The sequence below is a fragment of the Trichechus manatus genome, unplaced genomic scaffold, assembly GCF_000243295.1.
Source record: "Trichechus manatus latirostris isolate Lorelei unplaced genomic scaffold, TriManLat1.0 scaffold00031, whole genome shotgun sequence".
Lineage (NCBI taxonomy): Eukaryota > Metazoa > Chordata > Mammalia > Sirenia > Trichechidae > Trichechus > Trichechus manatus.
In genome coordinates this window covers 7,805,219-7,825,882 of record NW_004443967.1, presented here as the reverse complement: position 1 = coordinate 7,825,882, position 20,664 = coordinate 7,805,219, and the positions used below count along the sequence as shown (strand labels likewise).

The 20,664-nt window shown below is 36.1% G+C and overlaps 1 protein-coding gene across 1 annotated transcript in view; it reads left to right on the top strand.

The window, feature by feature from the left end:
• PDZD8 (PDZ domain containing 8) overlaps window positions 1-20,664 on the top strand; it is a 68,753-nt gene that overhangs the window by 25,912 nt on the left and 22,177 nt on the right. The window contains 2 exon segments of the mRNA XM_004391293.3: window positions 2,895-3,020; window positions 10,754-10,856. Coding sequence (XP_004391350.1) covers window positions 2,895-3,020; window positions 10,754-10,856 — 229 coding nt within the window.

The following is a 20,664-nucleotide window of genomic DNA, read 5'->3' as shown; positions in this document are numbered from 1 at the left end:
GACCATGCCTTCAGGGGACATCTAGGTCAATTGGCATAACAAAGCCTATTAAGAAAATGTTCTGCATCCTACTTTGGTGAGTGGCATCTGGGGTCTTAAAAGCTTGCAAATGGCCATCTAAGATGCATCAGTTGGTCCCAAACAGCTGGAGTAAAGGAGAACAAAGAACACCAAAGACACAAGGAAAGTATTAGCCCAAGAGACAGAATGGGCCACATAAACCAGAGAGTTCATCAGCCTGAGACCAGAACTAGATGGTGCCCGGCTACCACCAATGACTGCCCTGACAGGGAACACAACAGAGGGTCCTTGACGGAGCAGTAGAAGGATGGGATGCAGAACTCAAATTCTAGTAAGAAGACCAGACTCAATGGTCTAACTGAGACTGGAGGCGCCGTGGAAAGCATGGCCCCTGGACTCTCTGTCAGCCCAGAACTAAAACAATTTCCAAGGACAACTCTTCAGACAGGGATTGGACTGGACTGTGGGACATAAAGTGATACTCGTGAAGGATGTGCCTCTTAGTCAAGTAGATACAAGAGACCAAAGAGGCAGTGTCTGTCCAAAGGTGGCGATGGGAAGGCAGAGAGAGTTAGGAGCTGGTTGAATGTTCATGGGGAATCAGGGGCGGAGGGGCGGAGGGGAGGAGTGTGCTGTTGTGGAATGGGGTGAGTAGTTAGTTGGGGTCTCATAACAGTGTATGTAAAAAAAAAAAAAAAAAAACACAATTTGTATGGGAGACTAAATTGAAATGTAAACTTCATTTGATTGCAACAATTTAAAAAAAAAAGTGATTCTCCTATAGATGCCATATAGTTGGATCTTTTTTTTTTTTTAATCCAGTCTGACAGTCTCTTTCTTTGATTGGATTGTTTAGTCCGCTCACGTTTAATGTTATTATTGATCTCTGATATACGCCTTGCATTTTACTTTGTGTTTTCTGTATGTTTCATGTCTTTTTTATTCCTCCATTCTTTTGCATTAAGTGAATATTTTCTAATTTAGCATTTAAATTTCTTTAATTATTTTTCATGATATTTTTTGTGAGACAAGGTGACATTTTAGTTGAGATTTCAAGGCATAAATGTACAGCAATTTAAATGACTGGAAGATATAGAGGAATAAAACATCTGTGTGGTCTGGTGTGATCTAGGACCTGGAGCCAAATATGGAAAGAGGGTAGGATTTGGGTAGGCTTTGAAGAGTAGGAAATAACCTTCAGTTGGCACAAAAGGCCTGAAGGGAGGAATATGTATTGTCTTTTGAGTCCTGGAGAAAACTAAATTTCCTAGATTGGAAGGTTTATATTAAGGGAAAGTATGATTGGAAATATTGGAAAGATTAATTGTGGCAGAACCTTGAATGTGAAACCAAGAACTTTTTTTTAAAATAAGTTATTTTTGTTGTTGTTGTTGATACACACAGCAGAACATACACCAGTTCAACAATTTCTACGTGTACAATTCAGTGACATTGATTACATTCTTCAAGTTGTGTAACCATTCTCATCCCCTTTTCTGAATTGTTCTTCCACCTTTTAACATAAACTCATTGTCCCCTAAGCTTCCTGTTAAACCTTTTGGAAACCAAGAGCCTTTTGACTACCTTTTCTGTGGTCACTGGGAAGCCGTTAAAACTTGAGCAGGCAAATCATGAAAATGAGCCTTTAGAATAATACTCTAGTCACAGTGTGTGAGGTGAATTAGAAACTGTAGCTCCCAAGCCCAATTTTTTCCCGTTTTCTTGGTCCTTTACTTTAATGGAGGAGTGTGAGTTGTGTTTAAAATTAAAGGCTTTTTTTAAAGTGATAGTTTATAATTCAGGATAAGCTTGCCCATAAAAACAGTGGTATTAACAATGAGCACATAAATGCCTGAATAATTTGTAGGTGTCTGACGTATGGCACCCTGGTGGTGCAGTGGTTAAGAGCCCAGCTGCTAACCAAAAGGTCAGCAGTTCAAATCCACCAGCTGCTCCTTGGAACCCCTGTGTGGCAGTTCTTCTCTGTCCTGTAGGGTCACTGTGAGTGAGAATTGACTCGATGGCAACGTGTTTGGTTTGGTTTGAAGTGTTAGGTAGTTTGGGCTTTGGCGGAGCCAAATAGACCAGCCTCAATTCTGGTTTTGCCACTCACTTTGTAAAGTCAGGCACATCTCTTAACCTTTCTAAGCCTCATGCTCTTCTCATCTGGAGAGGGTAGCTAATAATATCACCCTTCCAGAGTTGTGACCATTAAATAAGATAATGCATGTAGTAAAGCTCTTAGCACACTGCCTGGTAAATAGTAAACACCTAATGAATAATTTTGCTGCTGTTAATTGTTATTGATGTTGTTATTATTATTATCATGTATTAATCACTATCTATAGTATTACATTGTTTATTATGTATTTATATTACATATTTATGTATATTATTATATTTTATTGTCTTTTTCCCGTCTTCGAGAAAAGAATTTCTCTCCTGCCTCCAGCCAAGCTTCAGGTCCTTCTGCTTGCCTCTAAATTTTCCTTTCCTTTATTCTAATGCCCTGCCTTGTCAACTTAAAAACCGAAAACCAAACCCATTGCCATCAAGTAGATTCTGACTCATAGTCACCCTGTAGGACAGAGTAGAACTGCCCCACAGGGTTTCCAAGGAGCTGCTGGTCTATTCGAATTGCCGACCTTTTGGTTAGCGGCTGAGGTCTTAACCACTGAGCCACCAGAGCAAATAGGGCATGCCGAAAGACCAGAGACGCCACCATTTGCTGCTTGTTATGGCGGAGCATGGTAAGCTTTGTTTTTGTAGGGCACATGCAGTATTCAGTGTTTGTTTTGTGGTGTTTTCCTTATTATGCTTTAAACTGTGGTGTTTGCTGTTCAGAAATTTAGACTTATCTTTGCTTTTGTCAGGTTTAAGCCGTTTTTTCCATTCCAAACCTTGCAAGGATTCGAAGAAGATGAAGACGAGCATATCCATATACAACAATGGGCACTTACTGAAGGCCGCCTTAAAGTTACATTGTTAGAATGTAGCAGGTATGTTCTTTGTTTTGTCATTATTATTTTATGGGAAAGAAAGCGCAGTGAAAAAATGTATCTAAGCAGTATTTGTGTTTATTCCCCTTTTGTATTAATTTATGTTGTATTATTTGTTAATTATGTAATCATATATATAATTTCATAGAAGTAGTTCTTTTTAGCTTGAGAAGAATAAAAGCCATATTTTAGAAAACATTCCAGTACGGGAGAAAAATAATCTATTCTGTAGTCATTCTCAGACTTTTTAGGTGCATAATGCCCTATTGGCATATTTTTAATTTACTCGCTATTGGAGAGCTGTTCCTAATATAATAGATTTGAGAATTGTTTGCGATAATTGGAAATATCTTGGAAAGTCACAAAACCAGAGTTGGAAACCCCTGTGGGTTCTAAACAAATTAGAGCTGGAAGGAATCTTAGAAATAATCTTGCTCAGCCTCCTTACTTGATTTTGCTAGCACCATGGTCCAAGCTATGCTCATCTCTCAGTTGAACGTTGCCCGGTCCTGTGCCATCTTCATGATTGTTGGTGCGTTGGAGTCCATTGCTGCGGCTGTTGTGTCAAAACCTCATTGAGGGTTTCCCTCATTCTTGTTGGCCCTCTACTTTACCAGCCATGATGTCCTTTTCTAGTAATTGGTCTTTCCTGATGATGTGTCCAAAATAAGCAAGTTGAAGTCTCGCTGTCCTTGCTTTGAGGAACTTTATGGTTGTATTTCTTCTAAGATTTGTTTATTCTTTTCGCAGTCCATGCTCTATTCAATATCCTTTGCCAACACCACAGTTCGAATGCATCAGTTCTTCTTCTGTCTTCCTTTATCATTATCCAACTTTCGCATGTGTATGAGGTGATTCAAAAGACTATGGGTTGGGTCAGACACACCTTGGTTATCAAGGTGACATCTTTGCTTTTTAAAACTTTTACGAGATCTTTTGCAGCAGATTTGCCCAGTGCAGTATGTCACTTGATTTCTTGACTGCTGCTTCCATGGACGTTGATTGTTGATGCATATTCACATTTTCCCTACTTGAATGAGACCTATTTAAACATTTCCAAGCTGTTATGTCATATGGATCATTTACTTTGTTATAGCTTAAGCTTAATATTTCCATAAATGTCTATTTCTCAGATGTTTTAGAAATTGACCATGAATTAAGTAAAAAGAATGTAACTTTAGTAATTTTTCCCCAAATCCATGAAATAGAACTTCATATTCATTATCCGTAGACAACCACAGTTCTGTGCGAGGTACTTGCCTTTTTATTTTTTAAGTGTTCATTTTGAAATAATAAAATGGTTCTGTATGAGTACTTTTTTTTTAACTGTTTATTTTGAAGTAATTTCAGACTTACAGAAAAGACTCTGTGAGGATTTTTATTAAACTTAACTGTTGTAAGGCTTTGAGAGTGAATTTTGTCAGTGAGGAAACAAATTAGAAGCATTCATAGAAAACAAACTGTTGAAAATGCTGGAGTTGTATGGCTGAAAGCTTTATTCTTTGGAAGGCAGCATGAAGTAGACGTAAGATAAGTTTTTGAGTTAGAAAGCTCCAAGTTCACACCTCAGCCTTTACTGTTGCCTTTACTGTTACCTTTACTGTTGCCGAGTCCTTAGGCAAGTTACGCATCTGTGAAATGGAACAAAAGTGCTACCTTGCTGGTAATTGTGATCAGCAATAGGTAGATAAAGTAGTGGGTCTACCTTCAGTAAATGTAGCTTCATTATTATGCTTTAATACAATCATTATAGTATTTATTAAGAAAAAAAAATCTTTAAAGAAACTATGTTCCTTTTTTTCATATTTGATTGTAAGAATTGGAATTTTACTTTTATTAATTTGAAAGATCTCGTACTGTAAAGGGAAGTTCTTTTCTAATTGTCTGAAACAAGTTTTTGAATTCCCCAAGCAACTGATTGGAGGGGGGAGACAATTTTGTTTGTAAAAGTTGGTTCTAACATTTTGCATTTGTCAAGGGTTACCAAAAATGCAATCATTCTGAATAGTTGCATGTTTTTTTGAGTTGACTAAAACTGGGTTTTTTTAAACCGCAGATAAACTCGATTGTATTTGTAGTACTGCTACTAGGAGGCTAAATTATTTTATGTTAGTGTTATCATACTGTTAAAGGTATTATTTTTTAACTTATAATTAATAGCCCATCCTTTATCTTAAAAAAAGAATTTGAGGTATTTTGCAAAGAAAACATATACCCTCGTGTAGATAAATAAAAGATAAAATAGATAAAAATCAACTATGTAGGGAAGATAAGATAAAGTTTCTGGCAGCCAGGGCAGGGAAGGAAACCTGGTAGATTACTGAACACTTATTTTCTGATAAATTATGCAAGTTTTTCAGGAGAAAAAAATTCTGTCACCAGATTCTAAGAGAGATTCTCTTCATGTAAAAGACATTAAATAATTGATCCATTTTCTTTTTTTGACTGATTTTATCAACCAGTTACGTTTGAAAACAAAACTAAGAGCGCAGTCCACGAAGGCAAGGGTTATAAAGTTTTGTTGTATGAGAGTTCTGTATCCCCCAAGCAGCATAGTGAGGATGATACCCTGTACTTGTTATAGATAGAAGGAAATTCTAATTAAGGTCATTTATTCACGGAGTCACGCTTATACTGTTCTAAAGCTTCTATTTTCTGAGCAGCTTTTAGGTGATGTTTTGCTTTTCCGGGTTCCAAAAATACATCATTAAAAAACAGTTTTTTTAAACGTTAAATGTAACACAAATACAGAAAACCACATTAAACAGATGAGCAGCTTAATAATTATTTTACGACAAACACCCTTGTAGCTCCTACTTGTTTCAGAAGATAAAACCTTGATACCTTCTTCATGCCCCCTCCCAAACACCCTCCTGCCCCTGTAACTGCTATGCTGGCTTTTTTCATAAATCACTTCCTTACTTTTATTTATTGTTTATAACCCAAGTGTATATATATCTCTAAACACTATGGTATGTCTTCTCATTTTTAATGTCTTTCAAAGCTATTATTTATTTATTTAAAATATTTTAAGGAATATTTTACATGGAAATAATTTCAAACTTACAGAAAAGTTGCAAGAGTAGAGCAGAGAACACCTATGTACTCATTACCCACACTCACCTACTGTTACTATTTTATTACCCCTAATTACTTCAGTGTATATTTCCTAAGAATAAGGATATTCTCTTACATATAGTTATCATAGTCAGTTATCAACTTCAGGAAATTTAATGGTAAATAACACTGTTACCTAATCTACTATCTGTATTCAATCAAACAATATTGAATTGTTAATTTTGATCACTTGGTCAAAATATTGTCTGATTTTTCTCCATTGTGTAGGTACTATTTTTTTCCCTTGCAACCAATAACTAATCTGTAAGAAGATACTTTAATACCAAATATCCTATTCCTCAACAAAATTCCCACCCTTAGATTTAATATCCATGGATGATTCTTGCCTGAACTGATCTTTATTATGATAATTACAAAATGGTGATTGTCTGACTCCAGCACTTTTTCCAAATTGCCAGTCAGCGGTTGGCATTCTACTCTGTTACCAAGAGCTCTCCCTTATTCCCCTATTTAACTATTATCAGCATAGACTCAGGGATTCCTGTTTTTTCAATGGTTATAATTCTTTAGGAGCTCGAGTGGCACAATGGTTAAGTGCTTGGTTGCTAACCAAAAGGTCGGTGGTTCGAACCCACTAGCCGCCCTGTGGGAGAAGAGGCCTGGTGATCTGCACGTGTAAAGATTTTACAGCGTAGGAAACCCTATAGGGCAGTTCTGCTCTGTCATAGAAAGTCACTGTAAGATGGAGTTGACGCAATGGCACAAAACAATAACATAATTCTTTACTGTCATTAATTATTTTTTGATGCCTTAATTGTCCCAGATTTGGCTAGTGGGAACTCCTTCAAGCTGACTCCCGTGTACTTGTGACACGTACTTTGTATCTCCTGTAGTTTTTGTTTAATATTTGTAGTTGTTGTCTTATTTGGCAAAGGAATTCATATCATCATCATGAAGTGTGTCCCTAGGTAGCTATTATCTGCTTTTTGTCACTATAGATTATTTTACATTTTCTAGAATTTTATTTAAATGGAATTATACAGTATATGTTCTTTTGTGCCTACCTTCCTTTACTTCACATAATGATTTTCAAATTCATCCATGTGTTGCTTGAAAAGATTACAGAAATTCATTCTGTTTTATTACTGAATAGTATTCAATTGGATAGATATACCACATTTTGATTATTTATTCAAGTCTTGATGACTGTTTAGGTTGTTTCTAGTTCTTGGCTGTTGTGAATAAAACTCATATAAATTTTTATTTGCCTGTCTTTGTGTGGACGTATGTTTGTGCACGTATGTTTTCATTTCTCTTCCTTAAATAACCTAAGAGCTGAATGGCTGTGTCACATGGAAGGTATGTGTGTGTTTAATTTTTTTAGAAACTGCCAAATAGTTCTCCAAAGTGGTTGTAGCATTTCATATTCCACCGGGCAGCAGGTGAGAGTCCCAGTTGCTGTGCATCCTCCTAACACTTGGCAGTGGCAGGTGTTTTAAGTTTTAGCCTTTGTGATCGATGTGCAGAGGTAGCTAACTGTTATTGTTGTTTTTAAATTGAGATATGATTTACATGTTTCAAGATTTACCACTATAAAGTATTCAATTTAGGGGTTGTATATTCACAAAGATATGCAGCCACCACTGCAATGTAATTTCAAAATATTGTCATCACCTCAGAAAGAAGCCCTATACCCTTTAACAGTCACTCTCCATTTTCCCCTCCTCCCAGCCTGTGACACCCACTTGTTTACTTTCTACCTCTATGGATTTACCTATTCTGGATAATTCCTATAAATGGAATGATAAAGTATGTGGTCTTTTGTGTCTTACTTCTTTGACTTAGCAGAATGCTTTCAAGATTCATCCCTGTTGTATGTAGCTTGTCTCAGTTCTTCCTTTCTTTCTATTGCCAAATAATATTCCATTGTAGGGATGTGGCACATTTTGTTTATCCATTCATCAACTGATGGACATTTGTGTTGTTCTCACTTTTTGGCTATTATGAATAATGCTGCTATGAACTTTCATGTAAAAATTTGAATGTATGTTTTCATTTTTCTTGTTTATATACCTAGGAGTGGAAACCCTGGTGGCGTAGTGGTTAAGAACTACAGCTGCTAAACAAAAGGTCAGCAGTTCGAATCCTCCAGGTGCTCCTTGGGAACTCTGTGGGGCAGTTCTACTCTGTCCTGTATAGAGTCGCTATGAGTCGGAATTGACTTGATGACAATGGGTTATGGTTATGGGTTATACCTCGGAGTGGAATTGCTGGATCATATGGTTTAACTTTTTAAGGAACTACTGAACTGTTTTCCAAAGTGGCTGTACCATTTTACATTCCCACCAACAGTGTATGAGGATTTCAATCCTACACATCCTTGGCGGTGCTTGTTATTGTCAGTGTTTTTCATTATAGCCAGTTTAGTGGTTGCAAAGTGTTATCTCTTTGTGGTTTTGATTTTCATTTCCCTAATGACTAATGATGTTGAGCATCTTTTTATATGCTTATTGGCCGTTTGTCTATCTTTGGAGAAATGTCTCTTCAGAGTCTTTGTCCATTTTTTAATTGGGTTATTTGTCTTTTTATGACTGAATTCTAAGAGTTCTCTATATATTCTGGATACAAGTCTTTAATCAGATATATGATTTGCAAACATTTTCTCCCATTCTGTGGGCTGTCTTTTCATTTTCTTCATGGTATCCTTTGAAAAGCAAAAGTTTTAATTTTGATGATGTCTAATTTATCTGTTTTTTTCTTTTGATGCTTATGCCTTTGGTTTCATATCTCTTAGCCATTGCCTAATCCAAGGTAGCAAAGATTTACTCCTATGTTTTCTTCTAAGAGTTATAGCTTTAAGACTTAAAATTAGGTCTGTGATCCATTTTGAGTTCATTTTTGTGGATGGCTCATTCTTTTTTTAAACTTTAAATTAAAAAAGTTCTCTGAGAACTGTAGAATAACTTTGATTTCAGGAAAGAATTTCTAAGAATTCGGCTTTCTCATTCCCAAATCTCAGAGATTGATATTTGTCCGGAATTTGGAAACACTAGCTGTTGTACAGCCTTCTCTGCGTGATAATAAAGGCCCTAAGATAGTTTGCCTTTTTGAACAGATGGTGGCAGCAGAGGTTTGGTGAATAAAAAGTCTCATTTTTCTAAACTTAGTATTTTATAGTTTTGAACCTTCTTAAAGTATTTGGCCTGTCTTATTTTTGGTCATAGGTTGTTAAGCACTAAGTTTAAAGTTCCTTTTAAGACTCTTTAAGAATTAGGTAAGTTCAGTGGGATTTTTTTTTTTTTTTGCCATTTGTTTATTCAGGCTTCTCAGTATGTGAGACCTATTTGAGAAGTATGGACATAATGATTTCCCTGAGGAAATCATCTCCAACCTTAGGACACAGTTTTCTCATACTTCTCTAATGTGCTTTATCCACTCTTCTTTTATTATCTCACTCCTACCCCATGATCCTTGTGTAGAGATAAAGTAATAGAGTAACAGTCAAAATGTTGATTGTTGTTAAACCCATTCTCAAGCTTATTCCTGAAACAAATAGGTAAATTTGTTTTCTGATTTTGAAGACAGATAATATAGAAGTTAGCTACATGGTTAAGAATAATTTTTTCTTCAATAATAAAAACTGCTTTATGTGATCTCAGGACTAGACCTGAGATTTTCTATTTAGATCTGAATATTAAACAGTAAAATTAGATGATGCCATAGTTCCTTGACAATTGCTTTCAAGATAATAGAAATAAACGTTTATTGAGCACTTACTGTTTGCTAGGCATTATGCTAAATGTCTTGCATTCATTGTCTTCTTTTACTCTCACAACAACCCTAAGAGGTAAGTTCTATTTTTGCCCTGAATTTTCCAGAGAAAGAGATGGGTTTAGAGAAGTTAAGTAACTTGCCTTAGATCACTTTAGTAGGTGGAAAAATTTGGATTCAAACTCGAGTCCATTTGACCAGAAGTTGTGTGCTCTTAACCACAATGCTGTTCTGCCAAATTCTGAATTAATTCCCTTTCACTATGATGTAAACACCTGAGTATGAACTGATATGGTCTCTGTATAATGATGTGTTGTTACCCAAAAGACCTTCCCATGGAATACTAGACTAGACAAGGGTGTTTTGTTTTTTTTGTTTTTAAATATCCTCTTGCCATATACATGTGTATGTGTGTGTATTCACAAGGAGTTATTTTGTACTGTTTGGTGTGTGTGTTTAATTTTTATAGAGATGATTCATACCGTGTGCATCACTTTGCAGCTTTTTAAAAATTTAACAATCTAATTTCGAGATCCATAGATCTTGCTACTGTATGTAAATATCTGGTCAGTTTCTTTACCTCATGAGTAGAGAGTGTTGTTAGTTGCCATTAAGTCAGTTCTGACTAGGCTTTCTATTTATTTGACTTAGCTACCGAACAACTAAGTCTGTCCTGGAATCTAACCTAATTTTAGCTTTACTTCACTTTTCCACTAGAGGGTGTACCAAGAGTTTAATTTAATTTTTTTTTGTGTTGTGTTACCAAAAATATAATAGGGATGGAGTAACATATTACTTCTCAGTATAGATACTATGATCAGAGAGAAACATTTCAATGCATATAACTGGAATAATAGTCCTCCTGCTTTATTTTTATCTTGCAGGTTACTCATTTTTGGATCTTATGACAGAGAAGCAAATATTCACTGCACACTTGAGTTAAGCAGTGGTGTTTGGGAAGAAAAACAAAGAAGTTCCATTAAGACGGTAAAATGGATTTGCATAGATTTACATCTCTATAAAGTCATTCTATAAGCAGGGTGTTTTTAATATTTCTATATTCCTAGTTATTTGTGATCATGTAGGGATAGTTACGGACAGTTCGTATTTATTTGCCTTGTTGCGATACAGCATTGGTAATAAAATGAATCACATAAAACTATAGTATTCAGATTGCTTGTATAAAAAACATGGTCTCATTAATTTTCCTTCCAGACTGTCAAATTGTTCCATGGTTTGTGGAATTAGAAGGGAATAATTATACTAAACACCTTACAAAGCATATAAATTCAGAACCTTCACTCAACAGATATTTTTTGAGCACTTCCTTTGTGCTAAGCATTGTTTTACAAGCTAGAGAAACATTTCAAGAGGAGAAAAGACCCTATTCTTTTGGAGCTAACGTGGGGTAAAGGTATGGTGTGGGGGTTAAAAGAGGGGGAGATGAACTACACATTATAGGATACAGATAGAACATAGAAATAAGTGAGTAAACCAGAGAAGTGAACAACGTAATTTCCAGAGATTGACAAGTTCTATGAAGGGAATGGAGACCTGGTGGCACAGTGATTAAGAGCTTGGCTGCTAACCAAAAGGTCAACAGTTTGAAATCCACCAGCTGCTCCTTGGAAACCCTATGGGGCAGTTCTTCTCTGCCCTTTGAGGTCACTATGAGTCAGAATCAACTTGACAGCAACAGCTTTGGTTTTTCTTTTTTTTTTTCTGGTATGAAGAAAATCAAGTGATGAGTTATGACAAAGGAGACTTTTTAGATCTAGTGATAAAAGGGATGACACTGGAGCACGGTTGCCAGAAAAAAATACAGTTCGATTTGAATTTCAGAGAAGTAATAATTTTGTAGTATAAGAATATCCCAAGTATCACAGAGGACATACTTATACTAAGAAATTATTTGTTGTTTATCTAAAATTCAAATTTAAGTACATATTCTGTATTTCTGTTTGCTAAATCTGGGAACCCTGCACTGGAGATAAAGAGGAGCAAGTCATGTGGAAAGTTTGGGGGAGTGAGGGGGTAGGAGGCATTTCAGGCAAGGGGGACAGCAGATATGTGAAGGCAGATGAGTTGGAGGAATGTGTTTGGTGTGTCTGAGAAACAGAAAGAAGACCAGTGTAGGTAGAGCATGGTAAGTGAGGGAAGGGGTCATGTTTAATCTTGTAGGCCATGATAATGAGTTTGAATTTTATTGTTTGTGATGGGAGAATTTTAAGCTGAGATGTGACACAATCTGGTATACATTTTGTAAAGAATTTTCTGTATGTAGAGAAAGGATTATAGGAGGAAAAGAGTAAACCTCAGAGACATCAGGTGTCGGCCAAGGGAGTTGTGTTACTTGGATCAGGCGGTAGCCAGGGAAATGGAAAGAAGACAGACGTGGGATGAACCTTCTGGTGTGTGAAGGAGTTAAGGGTTCTGGTTTCTTTTTTGGTATCTCTGTCTTTAATGAACCTGTTGACACCTTAATTGTGAGAAAGTAAAATGTAAAGACTTTTCAAATATTTTAAATGCTGTAATTAAAAATTAAGAAAAGATAGTGTTTTAGTATGTTTTAATTGGATTTGTTGGGTTCTGTGAATGCTTAAATGAATACAGATTATCACTGCTATTAGTTGTTTCCAAAGATAAATTGGTATTTTCTGAATATTCTGTATAACAGTTTTAATAGTAATTATGATAGTCTTAGAATTTGTACAAATCTAGTAATAGTCTATTAAAGATTTTAGCAGCATTTATCAAAACATTGTCCACGGGATTTCCTTTAGAAGCCTGTGAAGTTTCACAAATGAAATAGAATTCTGGAATTTGAGGGCTGAAATAGAAAAAAAAAAGTCTATGCCCTAAAGGAACCTATATAGTTTCGTTTTTTTTTTTTTTTTTTTTTTAATTCATTTACTAAGCATATACTTTGAAATCTTATCGTTTTGGTAGTAATAAGATTCCAAGCGTGCTTGAAAAACCCAAACCTCTCTGCAGTTAAATTTAGTCTTTTTAAAGATGAGATCTTCGGTGATCCTGTCAGCAGGTTTTTGCAGGGATAAATTACAGTTGTATTCTTAGCAACACCTTAAAACTTTTTTAAAGTAACATTTTGTATTCCTTAGTTTAAAAATATTAAAGATGTATTTAATATCTTAGATGTTTAACTGTTTATGTCACATTTAACTCTTGGTGGCGATATAGCGAATTCTTTGATTATTATTTGTTGCTAGTATTTAGGAAAACTGTTTATTATGTCTTCATTGTATTGATGAATAGTATTTTAGAACTATAACTGATGAACAGTTTTTTATAGTAATAATGTGATTTTTGATATTTATATAATAATAATATGATACTGTATTCTTGGTATCATTTTTTTTAAATAGACACAATTCTCAATTTTTTAAATAGGCCCATGAGCATATCCCCACATGTGCTCAAACAACATGAGTTTTAATAGTTATATGTGGTATTTTGTGGATATTCCTTTGCCTTTTAGACTGCTTCTAATTTCTTTTTGTAATAACTGTTGCGGACATCCTGCATAAAAATTACAATATGAATTTCTTTTGGAAGAAATAGAATAATTTTGATCAGGGTTGGGAAGTAGGAAGAAGTAAAACTGGAAAGGGAATTTGGGCTGACCCAGCGGGTTTGAATTTTTGAAAGTAGTAGAGAGCTATTGAATTTTGAGCATGGAAATGACATGGTCAAAATAGTGTTTTTAGAAAACGTCATGTGTCTGTGCATGTATTTGTACGTGCCCCAACTTTCTTTTCAGTTATATGTCAAGCAATTTTTCAGAGGAATAAAATAACAAATTTTAGAATTTGTTCTGAAACATATAACTACATGAAAAAGCGTTGTTATTTTGCCCAGTAAATGGTTGGCTGTACTTTGAAATGGGCATAACTTACCATTGCTATTGGCATTTTCAGTTGCCTTTATTAGGTTTGCAAAGATATGAGATTAGACAGCTTTAATATTTTATAGCAAAGGTTGATAAGACTTTAATCTTGAGTCATTATTTTAGATATTAGCTTGTGTCATAGTTAGTTTTGAAGAAGAATTCTAGGTTACTAATTACATCTGGTGTTAAAAATGTCAGCAGCAGTTAGTCTCCCCCAGGATTAAATTACCTATGTCTGAATTTAATACATTTAGGGAAGAGAATTAGAGTGTTCTTCAAGACAACATAAAACCATTGGAGAATAGGATTGATTATTCTGGGTGTATTACAAATTGGGATAGAAAATAGAGCATCATTAAAAGATAAGTATGCTAAAGCATTTGGTAAGTTTAGAAGTTGGTTTTGTATAAACACAGTGTTTGGGTTCAAATCAGCTTTTTAACTATTGAGATTTATTCAGTGAAGTTAACTACTAGTTTGAAAGAATGTGCAGAGTGAAAGAAACTTAATTCTTTCCATGTTTTAAATGTGCCTTTGAATTTTAAAGCTTTAGGATATACCTTATCATGCTGGTAATAGGAGAAGATCAATAATAGATGGAAAGCTCTAGATTTGTAGTACTTGCACAAATGTTGGGGAGGGAGTGGAACAGTTGGGATGCATTAGTTTTAAGTATTAGCAGTTACTAATAATGGCTTAAGCAAACAAAAGATTTATTTGTCTTGTTGATAAATCCAGGTTTAGAACAGTGGTTCAACAATACCATAATCAAGGACTCTGGCTCTTACTGGCTTTCTCCTCCATCATCCTTAGCATGGAGTTTTCGACCTCATGGCTGCAAGAAGTCTGATGCACCCCTGGGTATCAGCCTATCAAGAAGAAGTGAGAGGTCTAAGGCAAGGCCAAAGGCATGTGTCAGCCAGATTTGTCCTTTTGAAATGTTTTCCTGGAAGCTGCTACCGGAGTTTCCACTTAGATCTCACTGGCCAGAACTGGGTCACATGGCCTCCCCTAGCAGCAAGAGAATATGGGAAACCATTTTCGTTTTTGGGCCTTTGGAGAAGTAGAAGGCAAGGTAAAGGGAGTTTGTGAATGCCTTTTACATGGCCAGTTCACCAGTCTTACCACGAGAACGAAGCCTTAAATCTATTTCATGACTTTTTTTTTTTTTAAGAATTTTTTTAAACTTAAATTGGGTATAAAGGGAAAATTGAAAAAAATAATTTAACAAATAGCCTGCATAAAGTATACTTTAAAAATACTGTGTTAGAAATCCAACGAATGTTTGGAGCGAAATCTGACACTCAGATCAGTACCCTGCCCAGCTCATTTGCAAAATGAAACAGCTCATAGGATAAGTAAGGTACCTTGTAGTTTTGTTTGTTCTTTAAAAATAATGAGAGATTCCTCATGAGACTCTCATAAGATGTGACAGCTGAGATACAAAAAAGTTAGATTTTAGGTTTAAACAAAAATTAGAGGATTATTGAAGACATGACAGTCAATACTAAAAATATCTTCACGTACACTACAAAGAGTACAGTTTATGATTCATTTCAGTCTAATACAGTACTCAAGTTCAGCAATGATAATTTGTTTTCCTTTCACTAAGGAACAAATTTAAGGAGTTTTCAGATTTAAAGAATAGGCTATGAGATTTCAGTAGTAAATTATGAAAACAACTATATATAGAATTTATTGTGTACATGGTAAGGCAAACAGATCACATAAAAGTCACATGATCACACATTGTTTTAAAGAGAGAGATCCTGAGTCTTACTCTCCCAGAATTTGAGTTCCCTTGCCATTAAATACTCACTTACTTTACCCTTAGTTCCACACACAATAGGTTATCAGTCAATATTCTTTTCCTCTCTCTGCCTATTTTGATATTCCTACCTGTGCCATATGTGTCTCCTGTCTTTATCCACACAGTTACTTGATTCTGTGGATTATTCTGTTCTTTATCCAACCTGGAATGTCTGAGGCCCTTTGGGGAGAAGAGAAGGCATCATGAAAATGGGAGTTCTGGGGTAGAGGAAAGGGCAGTGGGGGGCCAGTACAAGCACCCAGGAATTCTGGTTAGCTCTTTCCCTTGTTCTCCATTCTAAATAAAAGGATGAAAGGAGTTTTAATTTTAGAAACAAGCTTTACATAGTTTCTGATATTGAATCTCCTCCTCTTCCCTCCTTCCTACCACACTTTGCACTCAGATACTTGGTTGCAGTTGCTTTTTATAAGAGACCAAGCCTTTCCTTCTACACTCAAAGATAGAAGGTTAAAAATCCAAATAACTGGTTAGTCAGTACATTGGTATAAATACATCACTATCAAAGTGGAAGTAAAGGTATAGATTTCTTACTGTTTTGAAATGGAGAAGGAGTCAAAGATTTTGAGTCTCTGAATATACAGTAGGTGGGCAGAAGACAGATACTGGAACAGTCATTTATTTGTTCAGTATAAATGTAAACAGTAGAAGTATTTCATGTCTTATGTAGCACAATAGGCAGGCACCAGAGGGAACTGTGGTTCATGGCATTAGAAGATGCCATGATGTTGCAGATCTACCTGTAAAACAGGAAGTGATAAATCTCTGAAGAGCATTCAGGTAGCTGTTGGGGAGAATCCATAAATGATATTATGGAACTCTTAATCAGAATAAATATATTCCTTTCAGAAGGTTACCTGGAAACAGATGTGTCAGCTTGTGATTGGCAACTGCTATGAGAAGCCCTATAGATAGGGTCAGCACTACCCAAAGTTATGAAGTCAGAAGACTTCACCTCCTAGATTCTGGCCTTTATCTTTCTGTTGATTTAAGTGGTACTTGTCTTTCTCTTCACTGCTACTTCCTTATCAAAGCCTCATTTTTTTAAAAGGATTTGATTGTGAAAGGTTATTTGTTGTCAGACTGCCTTCAGTTTTGTTCTTAAACACACCCTTAGAATTAAAGAGACATTTGAGGAGATGATGCCTACTTTCTAAGAACTGCTATCAGGGTAGGAAAAGAGACATGCAAACCAAATATCTAACATATATAGTACTTCAGAGTCTGTGAAATACTTTCCTTGTATAGATTCTATACAAAAAGTGGACTGTAGATGGTATTGTAGAGACAGTTTGGGGGTGGTGGCAATGGATGCATTTTAAAGCAGAGGCAAGGAAAGCTCTGAAACTGTAGGGGTTAGGGGGATGAGATCTGAATGGAAGAGGCTTCAAAGTAAGATCAGCCATGTTCACTTGCCCAAGATTAAGCCTGTTTCAGAGGCATTCTGGCTTATTATAGAGTCAGTGAGTCTCCTTTACTTCCAGAGTAAAGGTTAGGGCAATTTAATACAGGAAACACTTGGTAGGGGGAAGGTAATCAGTTGAGAGAAAATACAATATATAGGGAAATCATTCCTGTCTAATATGAGGATGCAAAATAAACATATAGAAGAAATGGAAATAGTAAGTGCATTTTCGACTTTCATAAACCTTTTGATGAAGATCCATACCAAAGGTTCCCAAAACACTTAATTATTAGGAGGATGTTTTATTACAGAGAGATCTGGCTTAATGATATGGAACAGAGTAAGAAATTAATGAGATATTTTATATTGTTTTGTTCACACAAAGCCTTTGAAATCTGGTGTATGTTTTACAATTACAGCACATCTCAATTCAGCTTAGCCACATTTCAGGTGTTTAATAGCCTCATGTGGCTAATGGCTGTCATATTGGGCAGCGCAGAGCTAGAACAGGGAATGTACAATATAATCTTCAGATTTGCATGTGGCGCTAAGTTTTACTAAGAAATGCCAAGTTAAGAGGTACAAAATGAAGGGAAAGATCTCAAACAAGTTTGTAAGAAAGGATTCCAGTTTATACTTAATATATGTAATGAGATCTAGAAAAGGGATCTAGGATCCTTAAAGAAATAATGTATCACTGTGACTCCAAAACAAAAAATTCAACCTTTCATGAGAATAAATATCACAAAATGAAATATTTTTAGACATTTATTTTAAAACCATGAAGTTCTCACAGAGGGAATTAATTCTTCTTGCGTTTCTAGTTTCTGCAGTAAAAGAGATTTGTAACAGAGCTGGATAAGGTGAAGAGATAGAACTAAAATTAACATAGAAATGAGATAGCCATACAAAGATAAATAGGTAAGAAGTTAATGTTCTTCAACTGAAAAGACACAGGTGGGAGGGTGATTAATGGAAGCATATAAATTCAGAAAGTAAACAATGAACAATCAACAAATTTACTGAGCAAGGAACTAAGTCTGTGGGACCATGAAGATAAATCTGATGTCCCTGGTTAGGTTGAAAAAAAAACCATTGCTGTTGAGTAAATTTCGACTCATAACGACCCGATAGGACAGAGTAGAACTACCCCATAAGGTTTCCAAGGAGCAGCTAGTGGATTCGAACTGCCAACTTTCTGGTTAGCAGCTGAGTTCTTAACCACTGTACCAGTCAGGTAGTAAATGCTAAAAGAAGGGTACATTAAAAGGTCTTTGATAACATCGCATGCTACACACTTGCTGGTAGACCTCATAGGGGCACGGATAGGCTATATTCTGTTTATGTCTCCTGTACCTAGTAGGGTCTCTGGGTGGCACAAACGTTTTGCCCTCAACTGCTAACCTGAAGGTTAGCAGTTCAAGCCCACCTAGCAGCACTGCAGAAGAAAGGTCTGGTGATCTGTTTCCTTAATGGTTACAGCCAAGAAAACTATGGAGTAGTTCTATACTGTAACACATGAATCAGAATTGACTGGAAGGCAAGGAGTTTTGTGTTTTGGTTTGGCATGTTGCAGTTGTTCAGTGAATGTCCTGGGAGGGACAGGGGAAGGTAAGTGATCTTTTCTGAAATACAAATCTGATTCTGTCAGTTATCTGCTTACATCCCTTAATGAGTTCTTACTGCTGCTAGGATAAGGACAAATTCCCTGATATGGCCTACAGAGCCTTCCATGGCCTGGTCCCTATCTAGTTCTCCAGCCTCCTTTCGTCCCTTTCTTCCCTTCCCATTCCCTGCTGTAGCCAAGCTGGCCTTGTGCTTGCCATACTTTCTGTCCACTACACAGCCTTTGTACATGTACACCCTGGCCCAGCACATTTCTTTATACCAGTCTTTTATTACTTTATATCGCCTTAACTTCCCCTCCATATAGAAAATCAGTGTCTCTATTTTTTAAGTCCCTCTTTTTTTGTTTTAATATTATCCTTTTTTTACATGTTGTTATCTGTTTCCCTATTTTCAATGTTTTAGCTTTGATGTATTTTCGATTTCCATATCTGAGTCAATATCTGGTTGTTCTGTCCTGTGTTCTAGTCTTGCGTTGTTAGCTGGTGTTATTGATTATCTAACCGTAGGACTCCCTTTAGTATTTCTTGTAATTTTGGTTTGGTTTTTGCGAATTCCCTGTACTGCTGTTTATTTGGAAATGCCCTAGTTTCACCATCATATTTGAGAGACAGTTTTGCTGGATATATAACTCTTGGCTGACAGTTATTTTCCTTCAAGGCTTTAAATATGTTATCCCATTGCCTTCTAGCCTGCATGGTTTCTGCTGAGTAGTCCGAGCTTATTCTAATTGACTCTCCTTTGTAGATGACTTTTCTTTTATCCCTAGCCACTCTTAAAATTTTCTCTTTATCTTTGGTTTTAGTAAGTTTGATTATAATATGTCTTGGTGACTTTCTTTTGGGATCTACCTTCTGTGGGGTTCGATGAGCATCTTGGATAGGTATCTTCTCATCTTTCATGATATCAGGGAAGTTTTCTGTCAACAAACCTTCAACAATTTTCTCTGTATTTTCTGTTATCCCCCCCATTCTGGTACTCCAATCACTCGTAGGTTATTTCACTTGATAGAGTCCCACATGACTCTTAGAGTTTCTTCATTCTTTTTAATTCTTTTATCTGATTTTTCCTCAAATAAGTTGGCATCAAGAGCTTTATCTTCAGTGTGACTAATTCTAACTTCTACTGCCTCAGTTCTGCTCCTATGACTTTCTATTGAGTTGTCTAATTCTGAAACTTTATTGTTAATCTTCTGGATTTCTGATTGCTGTCTCTCTATGGATTCTTGCAGCCTATTAAATTTGGATTATGTTCTTGAATAACTTTTTTAAGTTCTGCTGCTACTATGTCTGTATGTTCCCTGGATGTTTCTGCATTCTGTCGAATTTCCTTTCTTATTTCTAGAAGAGTTCTGTATACTAATCTTTTGTATTCTGCCTTTGGTAATTCCAAGAAGTTCTCTTCCTCCAGAGAATTTATTGATTCTTCATTTTGGGAGCTTGCTGAAGCCATTATGGACTGCCTCTTTATGTGACTTGATATTGACTGTTGTCTCCGAGCCATCAATAATTTATTATAATTTTATTTTGTATTTGCTTAGTGAGACCTAGGTTCTTATTTTGTTTTGTTTTGATATGCCCAAGTAGGCTGCTCATGTGCACTGGTTTGATTTTTGACACCTTTGGATCTCTAACGTCCTGTCACCAGGTAGTTCTATAACTTAAGTATGTGCACACAGGAGTCCGTTAAATTTTCCTGTATGGGTTCAGCTTGGGTGTTCAGGCAGTCAGTCACCAAGTGTGTGATGCAGGCTCTCACCCCCAGTCCTAGAGAGGCATGAGTGATTGGTGCAGGCACTGGACTCTGGCTGTGGTAGGGGATCACGTGCTGAGCCAGGCAGGGGGGTGACAGCTGCCCCTGAGAGTCTGAAAGGAAAGCATGTCCCTATTCTCTAGGGTGAGTAGATAGGTGAGTTTTGCAGCCGGACTAAGAGCACCCCACTCTGTTGGCTGTGAAGACTCGAGGGCACCACTTTTTCTTGAACTCCTGTAGCAGGTGACTAGGCACTTTAGGTGCTACCACCAGT